The sequence below is a fragment of the Callithrix jacchus genome, chromosome 5, assembly GCF_049354715.1.
Source record: "Callithrix jacchus isolate 240 chromosome 5, calJac240_pri, whole genome shotgun sequence".
Lineage (NCBI taxonomy): Eukaryota > Metazoa > Chordata > Mammalia > Primates > Cebidae > Callithrix > Callithrix jacchus.
The window spans coordinates 87,790,001-87,809,956 of NC_133506.1; the positions used below are offsets into that span (position 1 = coordinate 87,790,001).

Genomic DNA, 19,956 nt, shown 5'->3' on the forward strand with positions numbered 1-19,956 from the left:
TTCTCCCCATGTCTGCGTGGGTACTCTGGTTTCCTCCCATATCCCAAAGACATGCTCATTAGGTTCATTACTGTGTGTACGGAGTTCCAGTCTGAGTGAGTGTGGGTGTGTGTGCACAACAAAATGGCTTCCTATCTAGGTCTGGTTTCTACCTGTACCCTGAGCTGCCTGGGATAGGCTCTGGCTATTCACCCCGTGTACTGGAATAAACAGATACATTATTATCTTACTTTTTTTTTTTTTTTGTAAAGTGGAACCCAGTATCTTACTTGTTTTTGTTAATCCTAAATGTAGGTAGAGCTCACATTTATTTCATTGTTTAATATTAGAAGTGTTTTGATCTTTAATCATCAAAGGATGGGGAAACTTCTGGTGTGAAGGCAGTACAGTCCTTTCCTTAGGTAACAAAGGAAATATACATACTTTAAAAATGGGAGAATTGACCCATATAATATTGTGAGAGGGACTGATAGCAGTGTGGAATAGTTCCTTTGAGAATGCAGTACACTATAGTATTGTTTTAGAGAATGTATGTATGTCATTCACACATTTCGAGATTGTTTATGTTCACCATATACTTACTTTTGTTAAATCTTTATTTTGGATCTAACTTTTCCAGGAAGAACTTTGGATAATCAAGGAGTTACTTGTCTTTTTGTCGTTGCCTTAAAAATTACCTCTTTTTCACTTGAGAGGAGTTACCTTTGTTTATTCCACATACTTACACGCAGTGCCCACCATGTAATGAGCTCATAGTTAAATACACAAGATTTGGTTAGCAAGAGCTTGTTCCCCTTTCCATCTTCTATAAAAGGGATGGGCACGCAGGCTGTTGGTGGATGCGCATGAAGGACCACCTGCTTAGTCCTATCAGCTGACACACTCCGCTATCAGAGGAGTAGCAGATGCTGTAGCCACATTGTTCTCACATGGAAAGAGGTGACAGAGACAAGTAACAAAATGACCACGTATGAAGAAGGAACATGGAAACAGTGTGAAAAACTAAAAGTCTAAATGCTTTGGTACAGTTCTGTTTCTCTTTGCTTCTCAGTAGTACCAGCCAGCACATAAGCTTAGTAGTATAAAGAAAGAAAAAAGGCCGGGCGCGGTGGCTCAAGCCTGTAATTCCAGCACTTTGGGAGGCTGAGGCGGGTGGATCACAAGGTCAAGAGATCGAGACCATCCTGGTCAACAAGGTGAAACCCCGTCTCTACTAAAAATACAAAAATTGGCTGGGCATGGTAGTGTGCAGCTGTAGTCCCAGCTACTCAGGAGGCTGAGGCAGGAGAATTGCTTGAACCCAGAAGGTGGAGGTTGCAGTGAGCCGAGATCGCGCCATTGTACTCCAGCCTGGGTAACAAGAGCGAAACTCCGTCTCAAAAAAAAAAAGAAAATAGTAAATGGGTTAGTATTGATATACAAGTGTTGTAAATCAGTAAAGGAAAGCAGAATCTTAGAAAAATAGGCAAGATTGTTTTTTAAAAGAAGACAAGTGGCTAATAACTTGAAATAATGCTCAATTTTGGCCATAGAGAAGTGCAAAATAAAACAAGATGACATTTTGACCTAGCAAATTGGCAAGTATTAATACATTTGATAGTTTTCAGTGTAGGTGATATTTAGAGATACCTACAGCTTTATTCTGTCTATAAATTGATGTAGTCATGTGGACAACTTGGTAATGTATCTCAATGTTAAGTTTATATATCCTTGGGTCCAGAAATTCCATTCCCATAAAATTACACAAAGATATTTATTGAGGTATTGTTTATCATTGCAAGAAATCTGGAAGCAGTTTCCCTCCCAGTGTTTCAAAGGATATGACCTTCACATCAGAACTTATCAGATGCAATTCATTATCAACCGTTGGTCATTCTTTCTTCTCTAAGCGTACGGTCTTCACTTAGCTTCCACTCTTGATTTTTCCTCACATCCCCTATCTCTAAACATTAAAGTGTTCCAGGGCTCTGTCTTCAGACTCATTTATCTACCTTCCTTTCCTTCTTAACCTTCCTCTCTTTTTTTTTTTTTTTTTTTTTTTTTTTAAAAAAAAAAGGGGGTCTGTACTCAACAGATTGAGCAACAGGTCTCAATCTGTTGCCCAGACTGGAGTGCAATGGTGCAATCTCAGTTCACTACAGCTTTCATCTCCTGGGCTCAAGTGATTCCTCCACCTCAACCTCCCAATGGCTGAGTTTTGTATTTTTAGTAGCGACAGAGTTTTGCCATGTTGGCCAGGCTGGTCTCAAACTCGTGACCTCAAGTGATCCTCACACCTCAGCCTCCCCAAAGTGCTGGGATTACAGATGGGAGCCACCACAACGGGCCTTCTTAATCTCATCTAGTTCCTTTGTTATTAAAACTTCACTCCTACGTGCAGAGGACTTCCAAGTTTATGTCTCTAGCCCAGAGTTCCGCCCTGAATTTTAGGCCTGTGTCGGTTGCTTCCAGGCATTTCCTCTTTATGTCTAACAAACATATCAAATTTAACATGTTCAAAACTGAACGCTTCCTTCTGTCCCCCACCTGAAACCTATTTCTCCTACAGCCTCTGCCGCCGCTGCCTGCTGCTGCTGCTGCTGCTCCTCCTCCTCCTCCTCCTCCTCCTCCTTTTTCCCTCCCTCCCTCTCTCCCTCCCTCCCTTCCTTCCTTCCTTCCGTCCTTCCTTCTTCTTTTTGTTTTTTTTTAACGTAGAGACAGGGTATTGGTGTATTACCTAGTCTGTTCTCAAACTCCTGAACTCAAGTGAACCTTCTACCTTGGCCTCCCAAAGTGCTGGGATTATAGGTGTGGGCCACTGTGCCTGACCTCCACAGCCTTCTACATCTCAATAACTGTCAACTTTTCTCCTTCTAATTGTTACAGCTAAAATCCTTGGAGTCATTCTTATCTCTCTCTTCTTTTTATATTATATCCCAAATCCAAATCCATCAGTAAAGCTTACTGATTTTACCTTCAAAATATGTTCCAATTTTTTTTTTTTTTTTTTTGAGATGGAGTCTTGCTCTGTTGCCCAGGCTGGAGTGCAGTTGTGCGATATTGGCTCACTGCAACCTCTGCTTCCCAGTTTCAAGCAGGCCCTTCTGCCTCAGCCTCCTGAGTAACTGGGATTACAGGCGCGTACCACCATACCCTGCTGACTTTTGTATTTTTAGTACAGATGGGGTTTCACCATGTTGGCCAGGCTGGTCTCGGACTCCTGACTTTAGGTGATCCACCTGCCTTGGCCTCCCAAAATGCTGGGATTACAAGCATGAGCCACTGCACGTGGCCTATGTTCAGAATTTTACCATTTCTAATTCTCTTCACTACTGCCACTCCAACTTAAACCATTGTCTCCCACTGAGATAACTGGACTTCTTGCTTTGACCTTTGTTTTCTTTTAATCTGTTCTCAAGAAAGCAGAGTGACTGTATTGAAACATAAGTGCAGTCATGCCACTCCCCTGTTGAAAAGTTCTTAAAATGGCCATGCATGGTTTGCTTTCCCCCACCCTGGCATATTTTACTACAGTCTTCTTTTCTCATCAGATTCTGTGCACCCTAGCCCCACCTTGTTTTCTCAAATACTCTCTCCCATTGATGCTCTCACCTCAGGGCCTTTGCATTGGCTGTTGCCTTTTCCCTAACATTCTTCACCCATATATTAGCTTGTCTGCTCCCTCAGTTCTCTCTGGTTTCTGTTCATATTTACTGTATTAGAGATGCCTACCCTGGCCACACTATAAAAGAGCAACTTCTCCCTGCCCACCCCACCTGTTATGTGGCTCCCAGTTGTTTTTCTCCTTAATCTTATCATTAGCTGACATACTATGATGGACTTTTGTCTGACTTCTCCCCACTGGAATGTGAGCTCCATCAGGTCAAGGACTTTGCTTTTTTCACTTCTGTATCTCCAATGCCCAGAACAAGATCTGCTCTAATAAGCACTCAGTGTAATTATACGTTATATGAGTTATTACTAAAGGCATTCTTCATAGAGGGACTGGTTAAATGAATTGTAATACATTTGTACAATGGAGTACTATACAGCTGACAAAAGAAGTGAGGTATCTGTATATATACCAATGAAAGATTTCTAAATATGTGTCGATAAAAATAGCAGGTGGTAGTTTAAGAACTTGACCTTTTAAATGTTTAAAATTATTACATAATTCTGTGTTTTAACATAGAAAATTTGAGGTTTTATTTTTTTATTTTATTTATTTATTTATTTTATTTATTTTTGAGACGGAGTTTCGCTCTTGTTACCCAGGCTGGAGTGCAATGGCGTGATCTCGGCTCACCGCAACCTCCGCCCCCTGGGTTCAGGCAATTCTCCTGCCTCAGCCTTCTGAGTAGCTGGGATTACAGGCATGCGCCACCATGCCCAGCTAATTTTTTGTATTTTTTTATTAGAGACGGGGTTTCACCATGTTGACCAGGATGGTCTCGATCTTTTGACCTCGTGATCCACCCACCTTGGCCTCCCAAAGTGCTGGGATTACAGTCTTGAGCCACCGCGCCCGGCCTTGAGGTTTTATTTTTAAGAGAGAGGTCTTGCATGTTGCCCAGGCTGGGATACAGTGGCTATTCACAGGCACTATCATAGAGCATTATAGCATACTATAGCTTTGGAACTCCTGGGCTCAAACAGTTCTCCTGCCTCAATAGCTGCAATGACAGGTGTGCACTACCACACCTAGCTCAGGGAAAATCATAAGCAAATAATTTCCTAAATTATAAAAGTAGAACTTGAACATGGCCCACAAGAAGTTGAGGAGATGGAAAAGAGTGAAATTCTTCCCTTGGATTCCTCAGAGAGATAACTATTGTTGACAATTTGTGTTTTGGATTTTCTAATAATCACTGTTTTAACATCAAATAATATGTTCCTTATTTGATCACATTTATTTATTTATCGGTAGGGATAGGCTCTCACTATGTTTCCTAGGCTGGTCTTGAATTATCTTCCCCCCCTTGGCCTCTCAAAGTGTGGGCTTGAGCCACTGTGCCTGGCCTTAGTCAACTTTAAGATCTATTTACTCCTCATTATGAAAGGGAAACTTAACATAGCTTTCACCCAGTGTTCCTTTCTTTTTCAGTTTTTTAAGTTATTGTTACAGTGTAAGTGTGTGATATTTAGTTATTTTAATTACAATTGAGTCTTTTCTGCTTTGTAAAGTATTCTAAGACTTAAAGCAAAGAGCATTTACAATATTATGATTGTTTCATTGTTGGGCATTGCAATATGAAATGATTTTATTGGACTCAAAAGAAGAGAGACATTGAATTAGTTTGGATTGAAACCGTTCTAGCCGTCAAGGTGTACTGGATCTTTTTTTCCCTTAATGACAAGTCTCTTATTCCTCAAAACTTGTGTCTTTTAACATTATGCAGATGTTCTTCAAAACTTGATTGTTAAAAAATGTATTTTGTTTTTTTATGCCAAAGTATTTTAAAATACAATTCAGAAATCGTGACCTCCTATCTCTAACTAATTAAATAGGCATTTTAAAAAACATGTTAACATTTTGCTAGATAGCCAAATTAACATTGTAACATATCTATTAGCATCTATAAAATAGAACTTTCCTCTCATCATCTGTGACTGTTGCTGTACACTGACATACAGTTCTAGAAAGGCAGGCTAAATACTTAGTTCTTTCCTTTTAATTACTAATGAAGCTTTAATTTTTTTTTTTTTTTTTTTTTACTTTTAAAGTAGGTGGTTGTTTAGCGGCTGTGCCAAATGGTGACAAATAGCTTTCTCTTCTTTGATTATCATTATGGCTTTACGGATTTTCATGAGTGTGCATCAGTAAATAGAATCCTCCTTTTTTGGTGCCAGTTGGTCACGGCTTTATCCTTTTACCCGTTGACGGACATTTAGGCTGTTTCCACTTTTTGGTTATTATGAATGATGCTGCTGTGAACATTCATGTTTAAGACTTTGTATAGACGTACATTTTCATTTCTTTTGGATATATGCTGAAGAGTGAAATTGCCAGGTCATATGGTAACTGTTTTTGAGGAACTGCCAGACTCTTCCAAAACAGCTGCACCTTTTACATTCCCAGCAGCAGTACATCCCAGTTTCTCCCTGTCCTTGCCAGTACTTGCTGTTGTCTGTCTTTTTCATTATAGTCATCCTGGTGGGTGTAAAGTGCTGTCTCATTATGGTTTTGATTTGCATTTCCCAAATAACTGGTGATGTTGAGTATTTTTTCATTCACTTATTGGCCTTTTGTGTCTCTTCTTTGGAGAGATTGCAATTCAAATCTTTTGCCCATTTTTAAACAGTGTTGCCTTTATTGTTAAGTTGTAAGCATTCTTTATATATTATGAATATTAGATCTTTGTCAACTATATCATTGGCAGATGTTTTCTATTCTGTGAGTAGTTGCTTTACTTCTTGAGGGTGTCCTTTGAAGCACAAACATTTTTAATTTTGGGAAGAGGCCGATTTATCTGTTTTTTCTTTTGTTGCTTATGCTTTTAGTGTTATAGCCAAGGCTTCACCTAACCTAAAATCATGAAAATTTACTCCTATATTTTCTTCTATGTGTTTTATACTTTTAGCTCTTATATTTAGGTCCTTTTTCCATTTTGTGTTAATTTTTGTGTGTAGTGTGAGGAAGGAGTTTCAATTTCATTTTTGTGCATGTGGATAGCCTATTGTCCCAATACCATTTGTTGAAAATACTGTGCTTCTACCATTGAATTGTCTTGAGAGCATTTTCAAAAATCAGCTGACTTATAGCAAGGAGTTTATTTCTGGACTCTAAATTCGACTCCATCTATATGCTTGTTATATTAGTTTGTTCTCACACTGCTGTAAACTACCTGAGATTGGGTAATTTATGAAGAAAATATGTTTAATTGACTCATAGTTTTGTAGGCTTAACAGGAAGCATGACTGGGAGGTCTCAGGAAACTTCCAATCATGGGAGAAGGTGAAGGGGAAGCAAGCACCTTCTTCTCAGGAAAGAGAGAGAGAGAGTGTGTGTGTGTGTGGCCGGGGTGCGGTGGCTCACGCCTGTAATCCCAGCACTTTGGGAGGCCAAGGCGGGTGGATCACGAGGTCAAAAGATCAAGACCATCCTGGTCAACATGGTGAAACCCCGTCTCTACTAAAAATACAAAAAATTAGCTGGGCATGGTGGCGCGGGCCTGTAATCCCAGCTACTCAGAAGGCTGAGGCAGGAGAATTGCCTGAACCCAGTGGGCGGAGGTTGCGGTGAGCCGAGATCGTGCCATTGCACTCCAGCCTGGGTAACAAGAGCAAAACTCCGTCTCAAAAAAAAAAAGAGTGTGTGTGTGTGAAGGGAAAAGTTCCAGGCACTTTTAAACCATCAAATCTCATGAGAACTCACTCGTAATAAGTTTTGAAATTGGGAAGGGTGAGCCTCCCAACTTCATTGTGTTTCAAGATTCTATTGGCTGTTTGGGATCTGTTGCATTTCCCTAGGATTTTTAAGATCAGCTTTTCAGTGTCTACAAATAAACCAGATAGGATTTTATAGCAATTGTGTTGAATCTCTAGATCAATTTGAGAAGTATTGCCTTTTTAACAGTATAAAGTCTTTCAATCCAGGAACACAAAATATCTATTTATTTAGGTCTTTTGATTTCTTTCAACAGTGTTTTGCAATTTGCAATATATAGTCTTATATTTCTTTTGTTAGAATTATTCCTAAGTATTCTTTTTGTGCTGTTGCAAATGGAATAGTTTTCTTAATTTTATTTTCAGATTGCTAATTGCTAGAGTATAGAAATACAATTGATTTTCATATGTTGATTTTTTTTTTTTTTTTTTAATTGAGATGGAGTCTTGCTCTGTCGCCCAGGCTAGAGTGCAGTGGTGTGGTCTTGGCTCACTACAACCTCCGCCTCCCAGATTCAAGTGATTCTCCTGCCTCAGCCTCCCGAGAAGCTGGGATTACAGGTGTGCACCACCATGCCTAGCTAATTTTTGTATTTTTAGTAGAGATGGGGTTTCACCATGTTGGCCAGGATGGTCTCGATGTCTTGACCTCGTGATCCACCTGCCTCAGTCTCCCAAAGTGCTGGAATTACAGGTGTGAGCCACCACGCCTATATGTTGATTTTCTATCCTGCTGGGCTCATGAATTCTAATAATTTTTTTGCAAGACTTTTTGTATACAAAATTATGTCATCTGCGAGTAGAGGTAGTATTACATTATTTCCATCTGGATGCTTTTTATTTTCTTGCCTGATTGTCCTGGCTAGAACCCCCAGTATAATTTTGAATAGAAATGGCTAGCTGGGACATCCTTGTCTTTCTTATTCATGATCTTAGGGGAAAGTGTTAAGTATTACATTAGCCGGGCATGGTGGTGCGCTCCTGTAAACCCAGCTACTTGGGAGGCTGAGGCAGGAGAATCACTTGAACCCAGGAGGTAGAGGTTACAGTGAGTCAAGATCTTGGGCGACAGAGCGAGACTCCATCTAAAAAAAAAGGTATCATGTTTACCATGTGTTTTTCAGAGGTGGTCATTTCTTAGGTTGAGAAAGTTCCTTCCTTTCCTCTTCTATTCCTTTTCCTTTTCCTCTCTCCTTTCCCCTCTTTTTTCCCCTCTCCTTTTCCCTCTCTTTTTTCCTCTCCTCTCCCCTCTCCTTTCCCCTCTCTCTTCCCCTCTCCTTTCCCCCCTCTCTTCCCCTCTCCTTTCCCCTCTCTCTTCCCCTCTCCTTTCCTTTCGTTTCCTGTCCTGTCCTGTCCTGTCCTGTCCTTTCTTTTTTTTGACAGGGACTCATTTTGTCACCCAGGCTCTTGGAGTTCAGTGGCCCAGTCTTGGCTTACTACACCCTCAACTGCCTGGGCTTAAGCCATCCTCCCACCTCAGCCTCCCCAGATAGCTGGGCCTACAGGTATATGCCACCACCCCCAGCTGACTTTTTGTTTGTTTGTTTTTTGAAACAAAATCTTCCTTTATCACTGAGGCTAGAGTACAGTGGCATGGATCTCGGCTCACTGCAACCTCCAGCTCTTGGATTCAAAGGATTCTCCTGCCTCAGCCTTCTGAGTAGCTGGGATTGCAAGTATGCACCACTGCGCCCGGCTTATTTGTGTACCTTTAGTAGAGATGGGGGTTTCACCGTTTTAGCCAGGCTGGTCTCGAACTCCTGACCTCAAGTGATCTGTCCGCCTTTGCCTCCCAAAATGCTGGGATTATAGGCATGAGCCACCATACCATGCCCTGATTTCTTTTGTTGAGACAGGATTTTGGCATATTGGACAGGCTGGGTTTGGAACTCCTGAGCTCAAGCTATCAGCCCACCTCAGCCTCCCAAAGTGCTAGGATTATAGGCATGAGCCACTGCACTGGATGAGAAAGTTCCCTTCTATTCTGAGTTTGTTGATTTTTTTTTTTTAAATCATGAAGTTTTTTTATGTCAGAAATTTTATTTTACTGTTTCTTTGATTATTTCATTTCTTCTGTTCTTTTTTCTAGAAAGCTATTAGATAGTTTTGGGGTCTCTGTGCTATTCATGTTGCTTTTTTTTTGTGGTCCATTTAACCTTCTGGGAGATGTTCTTGACATTGTCCTCTAGGTTACTGGCTGTGTATTCACCTGTGTTCATTTTGATAGTTAGCTCATCTATTAAGTTTTTTAAATTTTGATGATCTTATTTTGTCAGTTTGATAATTTGTATGCTTTACTTTTTAATTTTTATAGATGCAGTATCCTTTTGATCTTCTTTGAACCTATTTTCATCTTAAGAACCTTTAATATATCTAAATGCAGAGTTTCAGTTTATGAAATAAACCAAGCGGTTTGTCCTTTCCTACTATAAAATATTGAAAATCAAGTGCTAAATTGACACTTTACTTGTAAAGTTGTTTATTGAATTATATGTTAACTCTATGATTAGGTATTATTTTTTCATCTTGGATGTTTCTTTTCGTGTGGTTGGGTTGTCTTGAAAATGTATTTAGCTGAATGAGAGATTAGCGTGATTAATATAGGTTGGTGACATGGATTATTATTATTATTTTGTAACATAGTCTCTTTGTTTTCCAGTTTTGGAGGGTTTTTTTTTTTTGAGATGGAATCTTGTTCCATCACTCAGGCTGGAGTGCAGTGGCACAGTCTTGGCACACTGCAATCTCTGCCTCCTGGGTTCAAGCAAGTCTCTGCTGCCTCAGCCTCCTGAGTAGCTGGGATTACAGGCGCCTGCCACCATGCCTGGCTAAATTTTTTATTTTTTTAGTAGAGAAGGGGTTTCACCACTTGGCCAGGCTGGTCTTGAACTCCTGACCTCATGATCCACCCACCTCAGCCTCCCAAAGTGCTGTGAGTACAGGTGTAAGCCACCATGCATGTTCCCGGTTTTGTATTTCTAGGTTTTAACACTGGACCAGGCACAGAGGGTCACATTTAATGTTGAATGAATGATCAGTTCAAGCAATTTTTTTCCTCTGACTCATGTGATCAGAGCATTGTCACCTGAAGTTCTTATATTTTATAGTACCTTATACTTTTTGAAAGCTTTGTTTTCATTTTCATGAGGATTTTCTGCTTACCAACTGAGGAACTTCCTAACTGCCAACTTCCTCAGTTAACTTTTGCATTTTTACTTATCATTGAGCTATTTATAAGTGTATTTTTACAGAAAGCTTTAATTTGGAAACATCACACTGAATCACTTTCTAATACCCTCAGTTTGCTGGTAGAAAACTTAGAATCAGAAATAGGCATATTTAAACCCATATACCATAGATTTAGAAATCTGTAGAAGTCTTTTAATCATTTGATTCATATTGGCCCTTATTATAAATATAGGTCAAACTGTCATATTTGTATAGAAACACATTTTAAAAGAAGAGGATTGTAAGAGCAATCTAATGATAACAGAAGGAAATTATGCTTATATCCTAGTGTAGTCTAATACTTGGGATTTATAATGATGACCCTTTATTAGTAAGAAAAGATCAGATTTGCTGGATTCTAGAGTAGAGAACATTTTTAGTTATTTGAAATCATATAGACCTGGTGCTTCCCACCCCACCCCCCGCACCCCCACCTCACCCCCCACCCTCTGATGGAGTCTTGCTTTGTCATTCAGGCTGGAGTGCAGTAGTGCAGTCTCGGCTCACTGCAACCTACACCTCCCAGGTTCAAGCAGTTCTCCTACTTCAGCCTCCCCAGTAGCTGGGACTACAGGCACACACCACCACGCCCACCTCGTTTTTGTATTATTATTTTTTTTTGTAGAGATGGGTTTCACCATGTTGGCCAGGCTCGTCTCAAACTCCTGACCTCGTGATCTGCTTGCCTCCACCTCCCAAAGTGTTGGGATTACAGGCATGATAGTCCTGGCTCTTAATTGCAGCTCTGCCACTTACTGGCTGTGCAGGTTGTTTAACCTGTTTGAGACTGGGTCCTCTTTTTGAACTCTGCACTGTTATGTCTCTTCCTCTGGCACCCTCACAGATGTCCTTTACCTAGAATGATTCTGTCTTCCTCTCTATAGGACTCTTACTTCCTTCAAATCATAAGCTTTTCTTTTTTTTTTTGAGATGGAATTTTGCTCTTCTTGCCCTTGCTGGAGTACAATGGCACGATCTCGGCTCACTGCAACCTCTGCCTCCTGGGTTCAAGCAATTCTCCTGCCTCAGCCTCCTGAGTAGCTGGGATTACAGGTGCCCGCCACCATGCCCAGCTAATTTTTATGTTTTTTTAATCTAGAGATGGGGTTTTACCATGTTGGCCAGGCTGGTCTCGAGCTCCTGACCTCAGGTAATCCACCTGCCGTGGCCTTCCAAAGCCCCAGGATTACAGCTGTGAGCCACCACACCTGGTCTCAAATCAAACTTTTTTTTTTTTGAGGTGAAGTCTTGCTCTGTTGCCCAGGTTGGAGTCCAGTGGCATGATCTTGGCTCACGGCAACCTCTGCCTCCTGGGTCCAGGCAATTCTCCTGCCTCCACCTCCCTTGTAGCTGGGACTACAGGTGTGTGCCAGCCACTACACCTGGCTAATTTTTTGTATTTTTATAGAGATGGGGTTTCACCATGTTGGCCAGGCTGATCTTGAACTCCTGACCTCAGGTAATACACCCACCTGGGCCTCCCAAAGTGCTACAATTACAGACACGAGCCACCTTGCCAGGCCTCAAATTATAAACTTTTAAAAGGTTTATCCCTGACCCTCTAGATTAGGTTATGTCCTTGTTATGTGCTCTTTTAGCACTTATCCTAATTGTGATTGTGTATTTATTATATGACTGTTTATTCAAGTTTCTTTTAACAAATATTTACCAAGTGTTTAGTAAATCCTTTGGATTGTAAGCTTTATTAAGGCAGGGTAAGGTCTGGGTCTGTGGTTTCTCTTGGCCACATGCACTTACTAAGCACAGTGTTTTTTCTTTTCTTTTCTTTTTTTATTTTCTTCTTTGTTGTTGTTGTTGTTGCTTTTCCTTTTTTTAAATCTTTTTAGCACAGTGTTTAGACATAGGGAATACTATAGTCTTTGAATGAATACATTAAAATGGCATTAATAAAGCTGCCTATCTGATAAGGCCGTTGTGAGCCTTCAGTGAAATCATGTGTAGGAAGAGCTTAGTTTGCTCACAGGCTGCTGATAACAGTCTGGTCATTGAGAGCAGTTATTGTGGACACAACCCCCAGTTCTGGTTCCCCAGTTACTAGCTCAGTGAACCCACATGGGTACTTAATATCTTTGATTTTTATTTTATTTATCTGTAAAATTGAACTAATAATTACAACCACCTTATAGGACAAGAGTCTTGCTCTGTCACCCAGGCTGGAGTGCAATGCCGTGATCTCGTTTCACTGCAGTCTCCGCCTCCCAGGCTCAAGCAATTCTCCTGCTTCCGCCTCCTGAGTAGCTGAGACTACAGGCATGCACCACCATGCCCAAGTAATTTTTGTAATTTTAGTAAGATGAAGTTTTGCTATGTTGGCCAGGCCGGTCTCAAACTCCTTGCCCCAAGTGATCACCCGATTCAGCCTCCCAAAGTGCTGGGATTACAAGCGTGAGCCACCCCACTCTAGCCTCCTTATAGGATTTTGTAAGGATTACATGTGACATTGACAGTGAAGCATTTAGGTTACAGTAACTTGTTCAATAGATGGTGGTTATACCATTGTTGATATATTAATGAGTAAGAACAATAAAGGAATATGTAGAAACTATCAAAAAATTCATGTATGTGGAAACACTGCATTCTCTGATGAGACAGTGTATTCTCATTATTCCATGATTCTCAGAATATTTAATATTTTCTACTTATGTCTGTGATGGGTCATACTTTGTTAGCTGCAGTTTTACCTTGTTTAAAAAAGTCCTATTGAGAATATAATATAATATAAACCTAAACCATAAAAATTTAAAAATACCTTAGAATGCCCAGTCAGCAAGTGACAGTATTAGAAATCAAACTGGATTTTTAGACTGCTGTGTGTTCATGGATAACGTTTGTGTGTTTAGGACACTATTCAGAATAGTAGTTCACAGTCCTCTTCACGTGCATCCCCTGTGCATTGGATGCTTCACTAGCCTTTTCTGACAAAAGCATATGAAATACAAGTGAAAAAGACAAGTTATTGCAGGAAGAACTTTTCATTTTCTCTAATTTTCATATTTTAAAAATTCATTTGTAAGCATTTGATACTTTAAACCTGTTTGCAGGAACTTTGTGTAAACCACCATGTCCAGCCCTTTGTCTCATATTTGAACTGTTTGACTTTGTTCTTGGCCACATGGCCCTGACTTCTGACTTTCATAAGGGTTTGTATTGTGGAGATACATATTATGGAGTTGTTTGCATTAATATAAATGTTTGTGGAAAAAGATGCCAAACTTTGCTGTGATTGGTAATGCACCTTTATTGTAGGCTCAGCAAAACAGTCCCTCATCTACAGGATCTGGCAACACAGAGCATTCCTGCAGCTCCCAAAAACAGATCTCCATCCAGCACAGACAGACCCAGGTAGGTTGGTGATTGATAATCAGTCAAGGGGCATACCTGCTGTGTAGGAATAAGTGCTAACCCATGTAGTCTATGATACTTCTTTGCCTTTTCTGTATTTATCTGACCATACCTCATTTGTGTGTATGATATTCAGAAATTGCAGTATGGGTATTTAAAGTTCTTTGGAAGGTAACTTTTTGAGACTTTACTCTTCTGGTGTTTTGTAGCAGCAGTGCTTATGCTAACGCATGGTATTAAGGAAAGTGCACACTTTTTTTTTTTTTTTAAACAGTATTCCACAGAAGAAAAGTACATACACTTTGAAAGCCTAAGTTCAGATTCTGACACTGCAGTGCTTATAGTTTATCTTTCTAGGCCTCAATTCCCTCAGTACAAATCATCTGTGTAAATGTGGTTGATTCTCATGATCTCAGACAGTGTATATGAAATGTTTATTAGTAGGCTTTCAGTAAGTTTTAATTCTCTAATTTATGAAAATAGTTAATGTATTCCTTGCACCTGCTTACTTATTTATACCTAGCTAAACTTCTCTCAGAGGTGATATGTCAACATGGTTTGCTCCTTAAATTTTGTTCAGAACTCTTTTAATTTAGGGAGTGTTCTAAACATTTGAGGATTGTATCTGCAAAGTATGGTGGCTACAGCTTCCATTTTGTAGTGTTGAGTATATTGGGTTTTCTTGAAGCCTCTTTTTACACTATCTATGTTGCCTTTAAGACAGTTTGCTTGGCAATCTAAGAGAATTTCTTAAATATTAGGAGCCATATAACTCCCTGGAATACATTTGAATCTTATCTGAATCATCAGCTTTTGTGCAGTTCAATTAGATGAACACTCAGGTAGCTTCCTCTCTCCCCTTCTGATTGCTCTCTGTTTCCACCAGAGGGCACATTTGTTCCTTAGAGATTTGGGTCAAGTCTCCTGTGAGATCCTTTCCTATTCAGTTAGTTTTCTGGAGTAATGTGTTTCTACATTTTTAAGTGCACAATAGTGAGAATTCATACATTTGATTCCAGAATTAACATAGGTTTGAAATGTAGGTGTAGTGGGATATATGGAACCCAGCAGAGGGCTTGAAGACTGAGATGAGATGAGCAGATTTCATTTCTTGAGCCACGTGATTCTAGGCCATTTGTGTGAGCAAGTGCTTTTTTTTTTTTTGCCCCCAAAAAGGTAATGAGAAGAGTGTGATGACATCTAACATGTTGAGACTAATCCTGAATTTTTTTACCTTTGTCTCTGTAGTCCGACCTCACAATAGAAAAAATATCTGCACTAGAAAACAGTAAGAATTCTGACTTAGAGAAGAAGGAGGGAAGAATAGATGATTTATTAAGAGTAAGTATTAAAATGTGGTAAGAGATTTTATAGCAAGCACCATTTGTTATGTATATTTGGATTATGTACATATCATAGGAGTAATTACTGTAGCCAAATAACAAAGTGAATAATAAACATTTGAGTATTTTTTTTTAACTGAGGGAATCTTAGTAGGAACCAGTTTCTTCATTCTAAATACCTTTAAATTGGAAATCTTATAGTGTAGTATTTTAGTGATTGAATTTATACTGGAGAAATAGGTGGAGTGTTACATTTCATCTGGAACTGTGGAAATAAGTATAAAGTGTTTTCCCATTCCAGAGAAGTTATTTTAATATTATTGAATTTTATAAGCTATTTCAAAAGCACTTTTTGCCCATTTTGCCTTTTGTACCTTTTATAACCTATTCACCCAAACTTTTTTGTACTTACGAAAGAAACCTTTAAAGTGCTTCATCTGGAATTAAATAGAGACCACTAGGAAGCATACCATAATATTTTATAAATATATTTTGAATATGCAATTTGGCATGACTGACACATACTTGTAAAAAAGTGAAAAGGGCCAGGCATGGTGGCTCACATGTGTAATCCCAGCACTTTGGGAGGCCGAGGCAGGTAGATCACTTGAGGTCAGGAGTTAGAGACCAATCCAGCCAACGTGGTGAAATGAAACTCTGTCTCTACTCAAAATATACAAAAATTATCCCGGTGTGGTGGCAAGCGCCTGTAGTTCCTGCTACTTGGGAGGCTCAGGCAGGAGAATCACTTGAACCTGGGAGGTAGAGGTTGTAGTGAGCCAAATTCACACCACTGCACTCCAACCTAGGCAACAGAGCGATACTCAGTTTCAAGAAAAAGAAAGTAGAAAGCATGGTGGCTCATACCTGCTACTTTGGGAGGCCGAGGAAGTTATACGTGCTCTTTACAAAATACAGAAAAATATATTTCACTCATAATGCCATTAATTGGGATTAAACATTTGGTACACTTTCTTTCAGTAATTTTTTTGAGCTGTTTATAGTAGATGTATATATACACAAATGAATATATACATAGACATTACTGATTTATGAATAACATTTGCTAGCACTTTTCTCTGGTGATTTGGAAGGTATAGGTTTGATCCTTATTCGTGCCATTTCGGTCATTAAACTGACTCTTTAGTGTCCTGAATCTTCCGGGGCTTCTGTGATACAGCAAGGTGGAGATTGGTGGCCTTGCCTTTGTCAGTCTTTCTTATTAGGCTTCAGGTACAGTTAAGTTTGAATAAAGATATATGTTTAATAATAAAGATAATAAAAGTCACTCTATTCATGATGATCTGACCTCCAAAATTTTTTTACTTGTATTATATTTCTGTAATTAATAAAAAACATAGGGTAAAATAGTGTATTTTGACATCTTTTAATATAAAACCTGGGATTCAGCACATAGAGCACATAGCTAAACTAAGTCTGGCCTTTATTCGTAAAGTCTGGTGTGTTTATATTATTATTAATTTTATTTATTTATTTTGAGATGGGGTCTCACTCTGTCACCCAGGCTGGAGTGCAGTGGCACAATCTTGCAAGCTGTGCCCTTCCCAACCCCTGCCTCAAGTGATGTCCCCACCTCAGCCTCCCAGGTAGCTGAGACTATAGGCATGTGCCACCACATTGTTACTATCATCTTTATTATTATTATATGTTGAGACAGAGTCTCACTCTGTCACCCAGGCTAGAGTGCAGCTGTGTGATCTTGGCTCACTGCAGCCTCCGCCTCCTGGGTTCAAGTGATCCTCCTGCCTCAGCCTCTCAAGTAGCTGGGATTACAGGCAGGTGCCACAATGTTTGACTAATTTTTGTATATTTAATAGAGAAGAGGTTTCACCATGTTGGCCAGGCTGGTCTTGACTCCTGACATGCAGTGATCTGCCTGCCTTGGCCTGCCAAAGTGCTGGGATTACAGGCATGAGCCACTGTGCCTGGCCTATATTATTATTATTATTAAATTATCATTTTTATTACTTTATATGATAGTAAGTTCTTAGGTAAAGCATATAGACAGAGGCAGCTTTATGACGAAATTCGAAGTCATCATTAGACATGTTTATTCAACTGATTTCAAAGCTTATCAACAGTATATTTTTTATATTTATAGTTTTTGTTTTACCTGTTGATTGTGATACATTTTTAAGTGATTATTTTTCAGTAAGGATATCTCAGTGTTAAATTTTCTGTGCCCTTGCAGACCTGAGAATTCTCTTTTGCCCTCCCATAAAAAGACAGCACTGTGTACATGATTTTTGTATCATAACCTGTTGTTCTGTTCCTTCTGTCTTTCAAATATAACTCTCTCTCTCCCTCTCTCTCTCTCTCTCTCTCTTTCCCCCTCCCTCTCTCTCTCTCTCCTCTTCAGCTTTTCAAGCATTTAATGTTTCAGAGAAGTTCATGACCAAAGCAACAAACACCACAATTTGTTAAATATTGCCCCAGGGTATATCTATATGTGGGTTTATATATGTTTATTCTGAAAGTGTGTGATTATGTCTGACTATGCTTTTATCCCTCTTATAAAAGGCTCTCAGCTTGAATTTCTCTTTTATTTCTAACATGTTATATCTCATTTTAATATGATTGCCCCTTTCTTGTGAATCTCATTAAACACTGTGTTTTCTAAATATTTCTGGCCTTTACTGCAGCTCATGTGAATTTTGATTTTATTGTTTACATTTTTATTTCTTGAGACGTGTCTTGCTCTGTCGCCCAGGCTGGAGTGCAGTGGCAGAGTCACAGCTCACTGCAGCCTTAATCTGCCAGGCTCAAGCAGTCCTCTCACTTTCAGCCTCCTGAAGAACTGGGACTACAGGCACGTGCCATTGTGCCTGGCTAATTTTTTTATTTTTTGTAGATTCAGTGTCTCACTATGTTGCCCAGGCTGGACTTGAACCCTTGGGCTCAAGCAATCCTCCTGCCTTGGCCTACCAAATTGCTGGGCTTATAGGCGTGAGCCACTGTTCCAGGCCTATTATTTACATTTTTAATTTCCCTACTTTTTTCCCTCATCTAATATACTTTTTTTTATCCCATCCTGTATATTCTCTAGGGTTTTTGGTTCCTATTTCCTAGGTATCATGTCTTTTTGTATTTTATGGAATATGACAAACAGTATTCTAAAATGTTCTTTTGATTTCTATAGATGATTATTTTCATTGTTTTCAAGCTGGTATTCTGTATTCCTTGGGCCTGTTTTTTTGTTTGGTTTTGTTTTTATTTACTATTGTTATTTTTATTTCCTTTTCTCCATTTTTGGATGAGGAGACCCATCTCAGTACTGTGTTGTATTTTTCATTGTTAGGATATATATACTTGCATGGAGTTACTCTTATTCCTGTTTTTATTCATTTGGGTGCTGCTTGAATTGCCATTGAAAATTTACAATGAAATAGTTTGTAGGTATAAAAGCTCCTTGCCAAATTCCAGTATCTATCAGGGTTTTGTCCAGAGAAGCTCTGTTGGACTGAGAAATAACTGTGGGCGGACTTTCTCCATCATCTGACTCTTAAGATTGAGACGACAGAGGATGTGAAAAACTTGAATCTTGAATCCTAACTTGGTACTGCATTAGGAGTTTTTAAAAATATTTATGTTTTCTTTTTCTTTTTTAAAATTATTTTAAAGCCAGTCAAATTTAGCAGTGGGGGGTTGTATACCAACTTTAGTGACACTAATGTTAATAAGTTCTGATAACCCACTACCGTTGGAACAGCTGATGTTTATGTTTTCTAAGAAGCAGTATGCTTCCTTCGCTCACCACTGCTCCTACTCCATCGTCTTCAAACAGTTGTAGTCTTTATTTGTATGTAGAGCAGTATTAAAGGAGTAGGTAAATAAAAAAGGATGACATAGAGGGCAGTTGCCTTGGTTTTAGGTTGATTAGAACCTAGGCTTCTAAAAGAACTAGAAGATGGATAGTTGGGGAAAGACTACAGGTCTTGTATATTCTTTCAGACAGTCATGAGTCATTCATTGAATTTTGCCATTTTAGTAAGATGTTGGGTATAGCTGCATTGGGGGCTACTAGCCAACTGCTTTTTTTTTTTTTTTAAGATACAGTGTCTGTCTCCCAAGTGGGAGTGCAGTGGCACAATCAAAGCTTACTGCAGTCTGGACCTCAAGCGATCCTCAGCCTCCTGAATAGCTGGCATCAGAGGCATGTGCCACCATATCCCTAATTTTTAAAATTTTATAGAGTTAAGATTTTGCCATGTTGCCAAAGCTGGTCTTGAACTCCTGGGCATGAGCCACACATGTCAGCCACCAGCCATTATTTTAAACATGAACTCCTAGAAACTATTAGTGTCAGAAGCCACAAAAACTTAGAATTGTTAATTTTTTTTTTTGAGCTGGAGTCTTGCACTGTCACCAAGGCTGGAGTACAGTGATGCAATCTCTGCTCACTGCAACCTCCACCTCCTAGGTTCAAGCCATTTTCCTGACTCAGCCTCCTGAGTAGCTGGGATTACAGATGCCTGCCACCACACTTGGCTGGTATTTTGTATTTTTAGTAGAGATGGGATTTCACTATGTTGGCCAGGCTGCTCTTGAACTCCTGGCCTCTTGATCCGCCCACCTCAGCCGCCCGGAGTGCTGGGATTACAGGCGTGAGCCACCACGCTGGGCCAGAAATCTTAAA

General features: G+C 39.5%; 1 protein-coding gene across 33 annotated transcripts in view; it reads left to right on the forward strand.

Moving 5' to 3' along the window:
• Window positions 1-19,956, forward strand: part of TLK2 (tousled like kinase 2) — a 150,453-nt gene that overhangs the window by 74,486 nt on the left and 56,011 nt on the right. For all 33 annotated transcript variants that reach the window (XM_035300353.3, XM_078373458.1, XM_035300361.3 and 30 more), the window contains 2 exons: window positions 13,861-13,956; window positions 15,205-15,297. In XM_035300353.3, coding sequence (XP_035156244.1) covers window positions 13,861-13,956; window positions 15,205-15,297 — 189 coding nt within the window. The remainder of the gene's footprint in view (window positions 1-13,860; window positions 13,957-15,204; window positions 15,298-19,956) is intronic.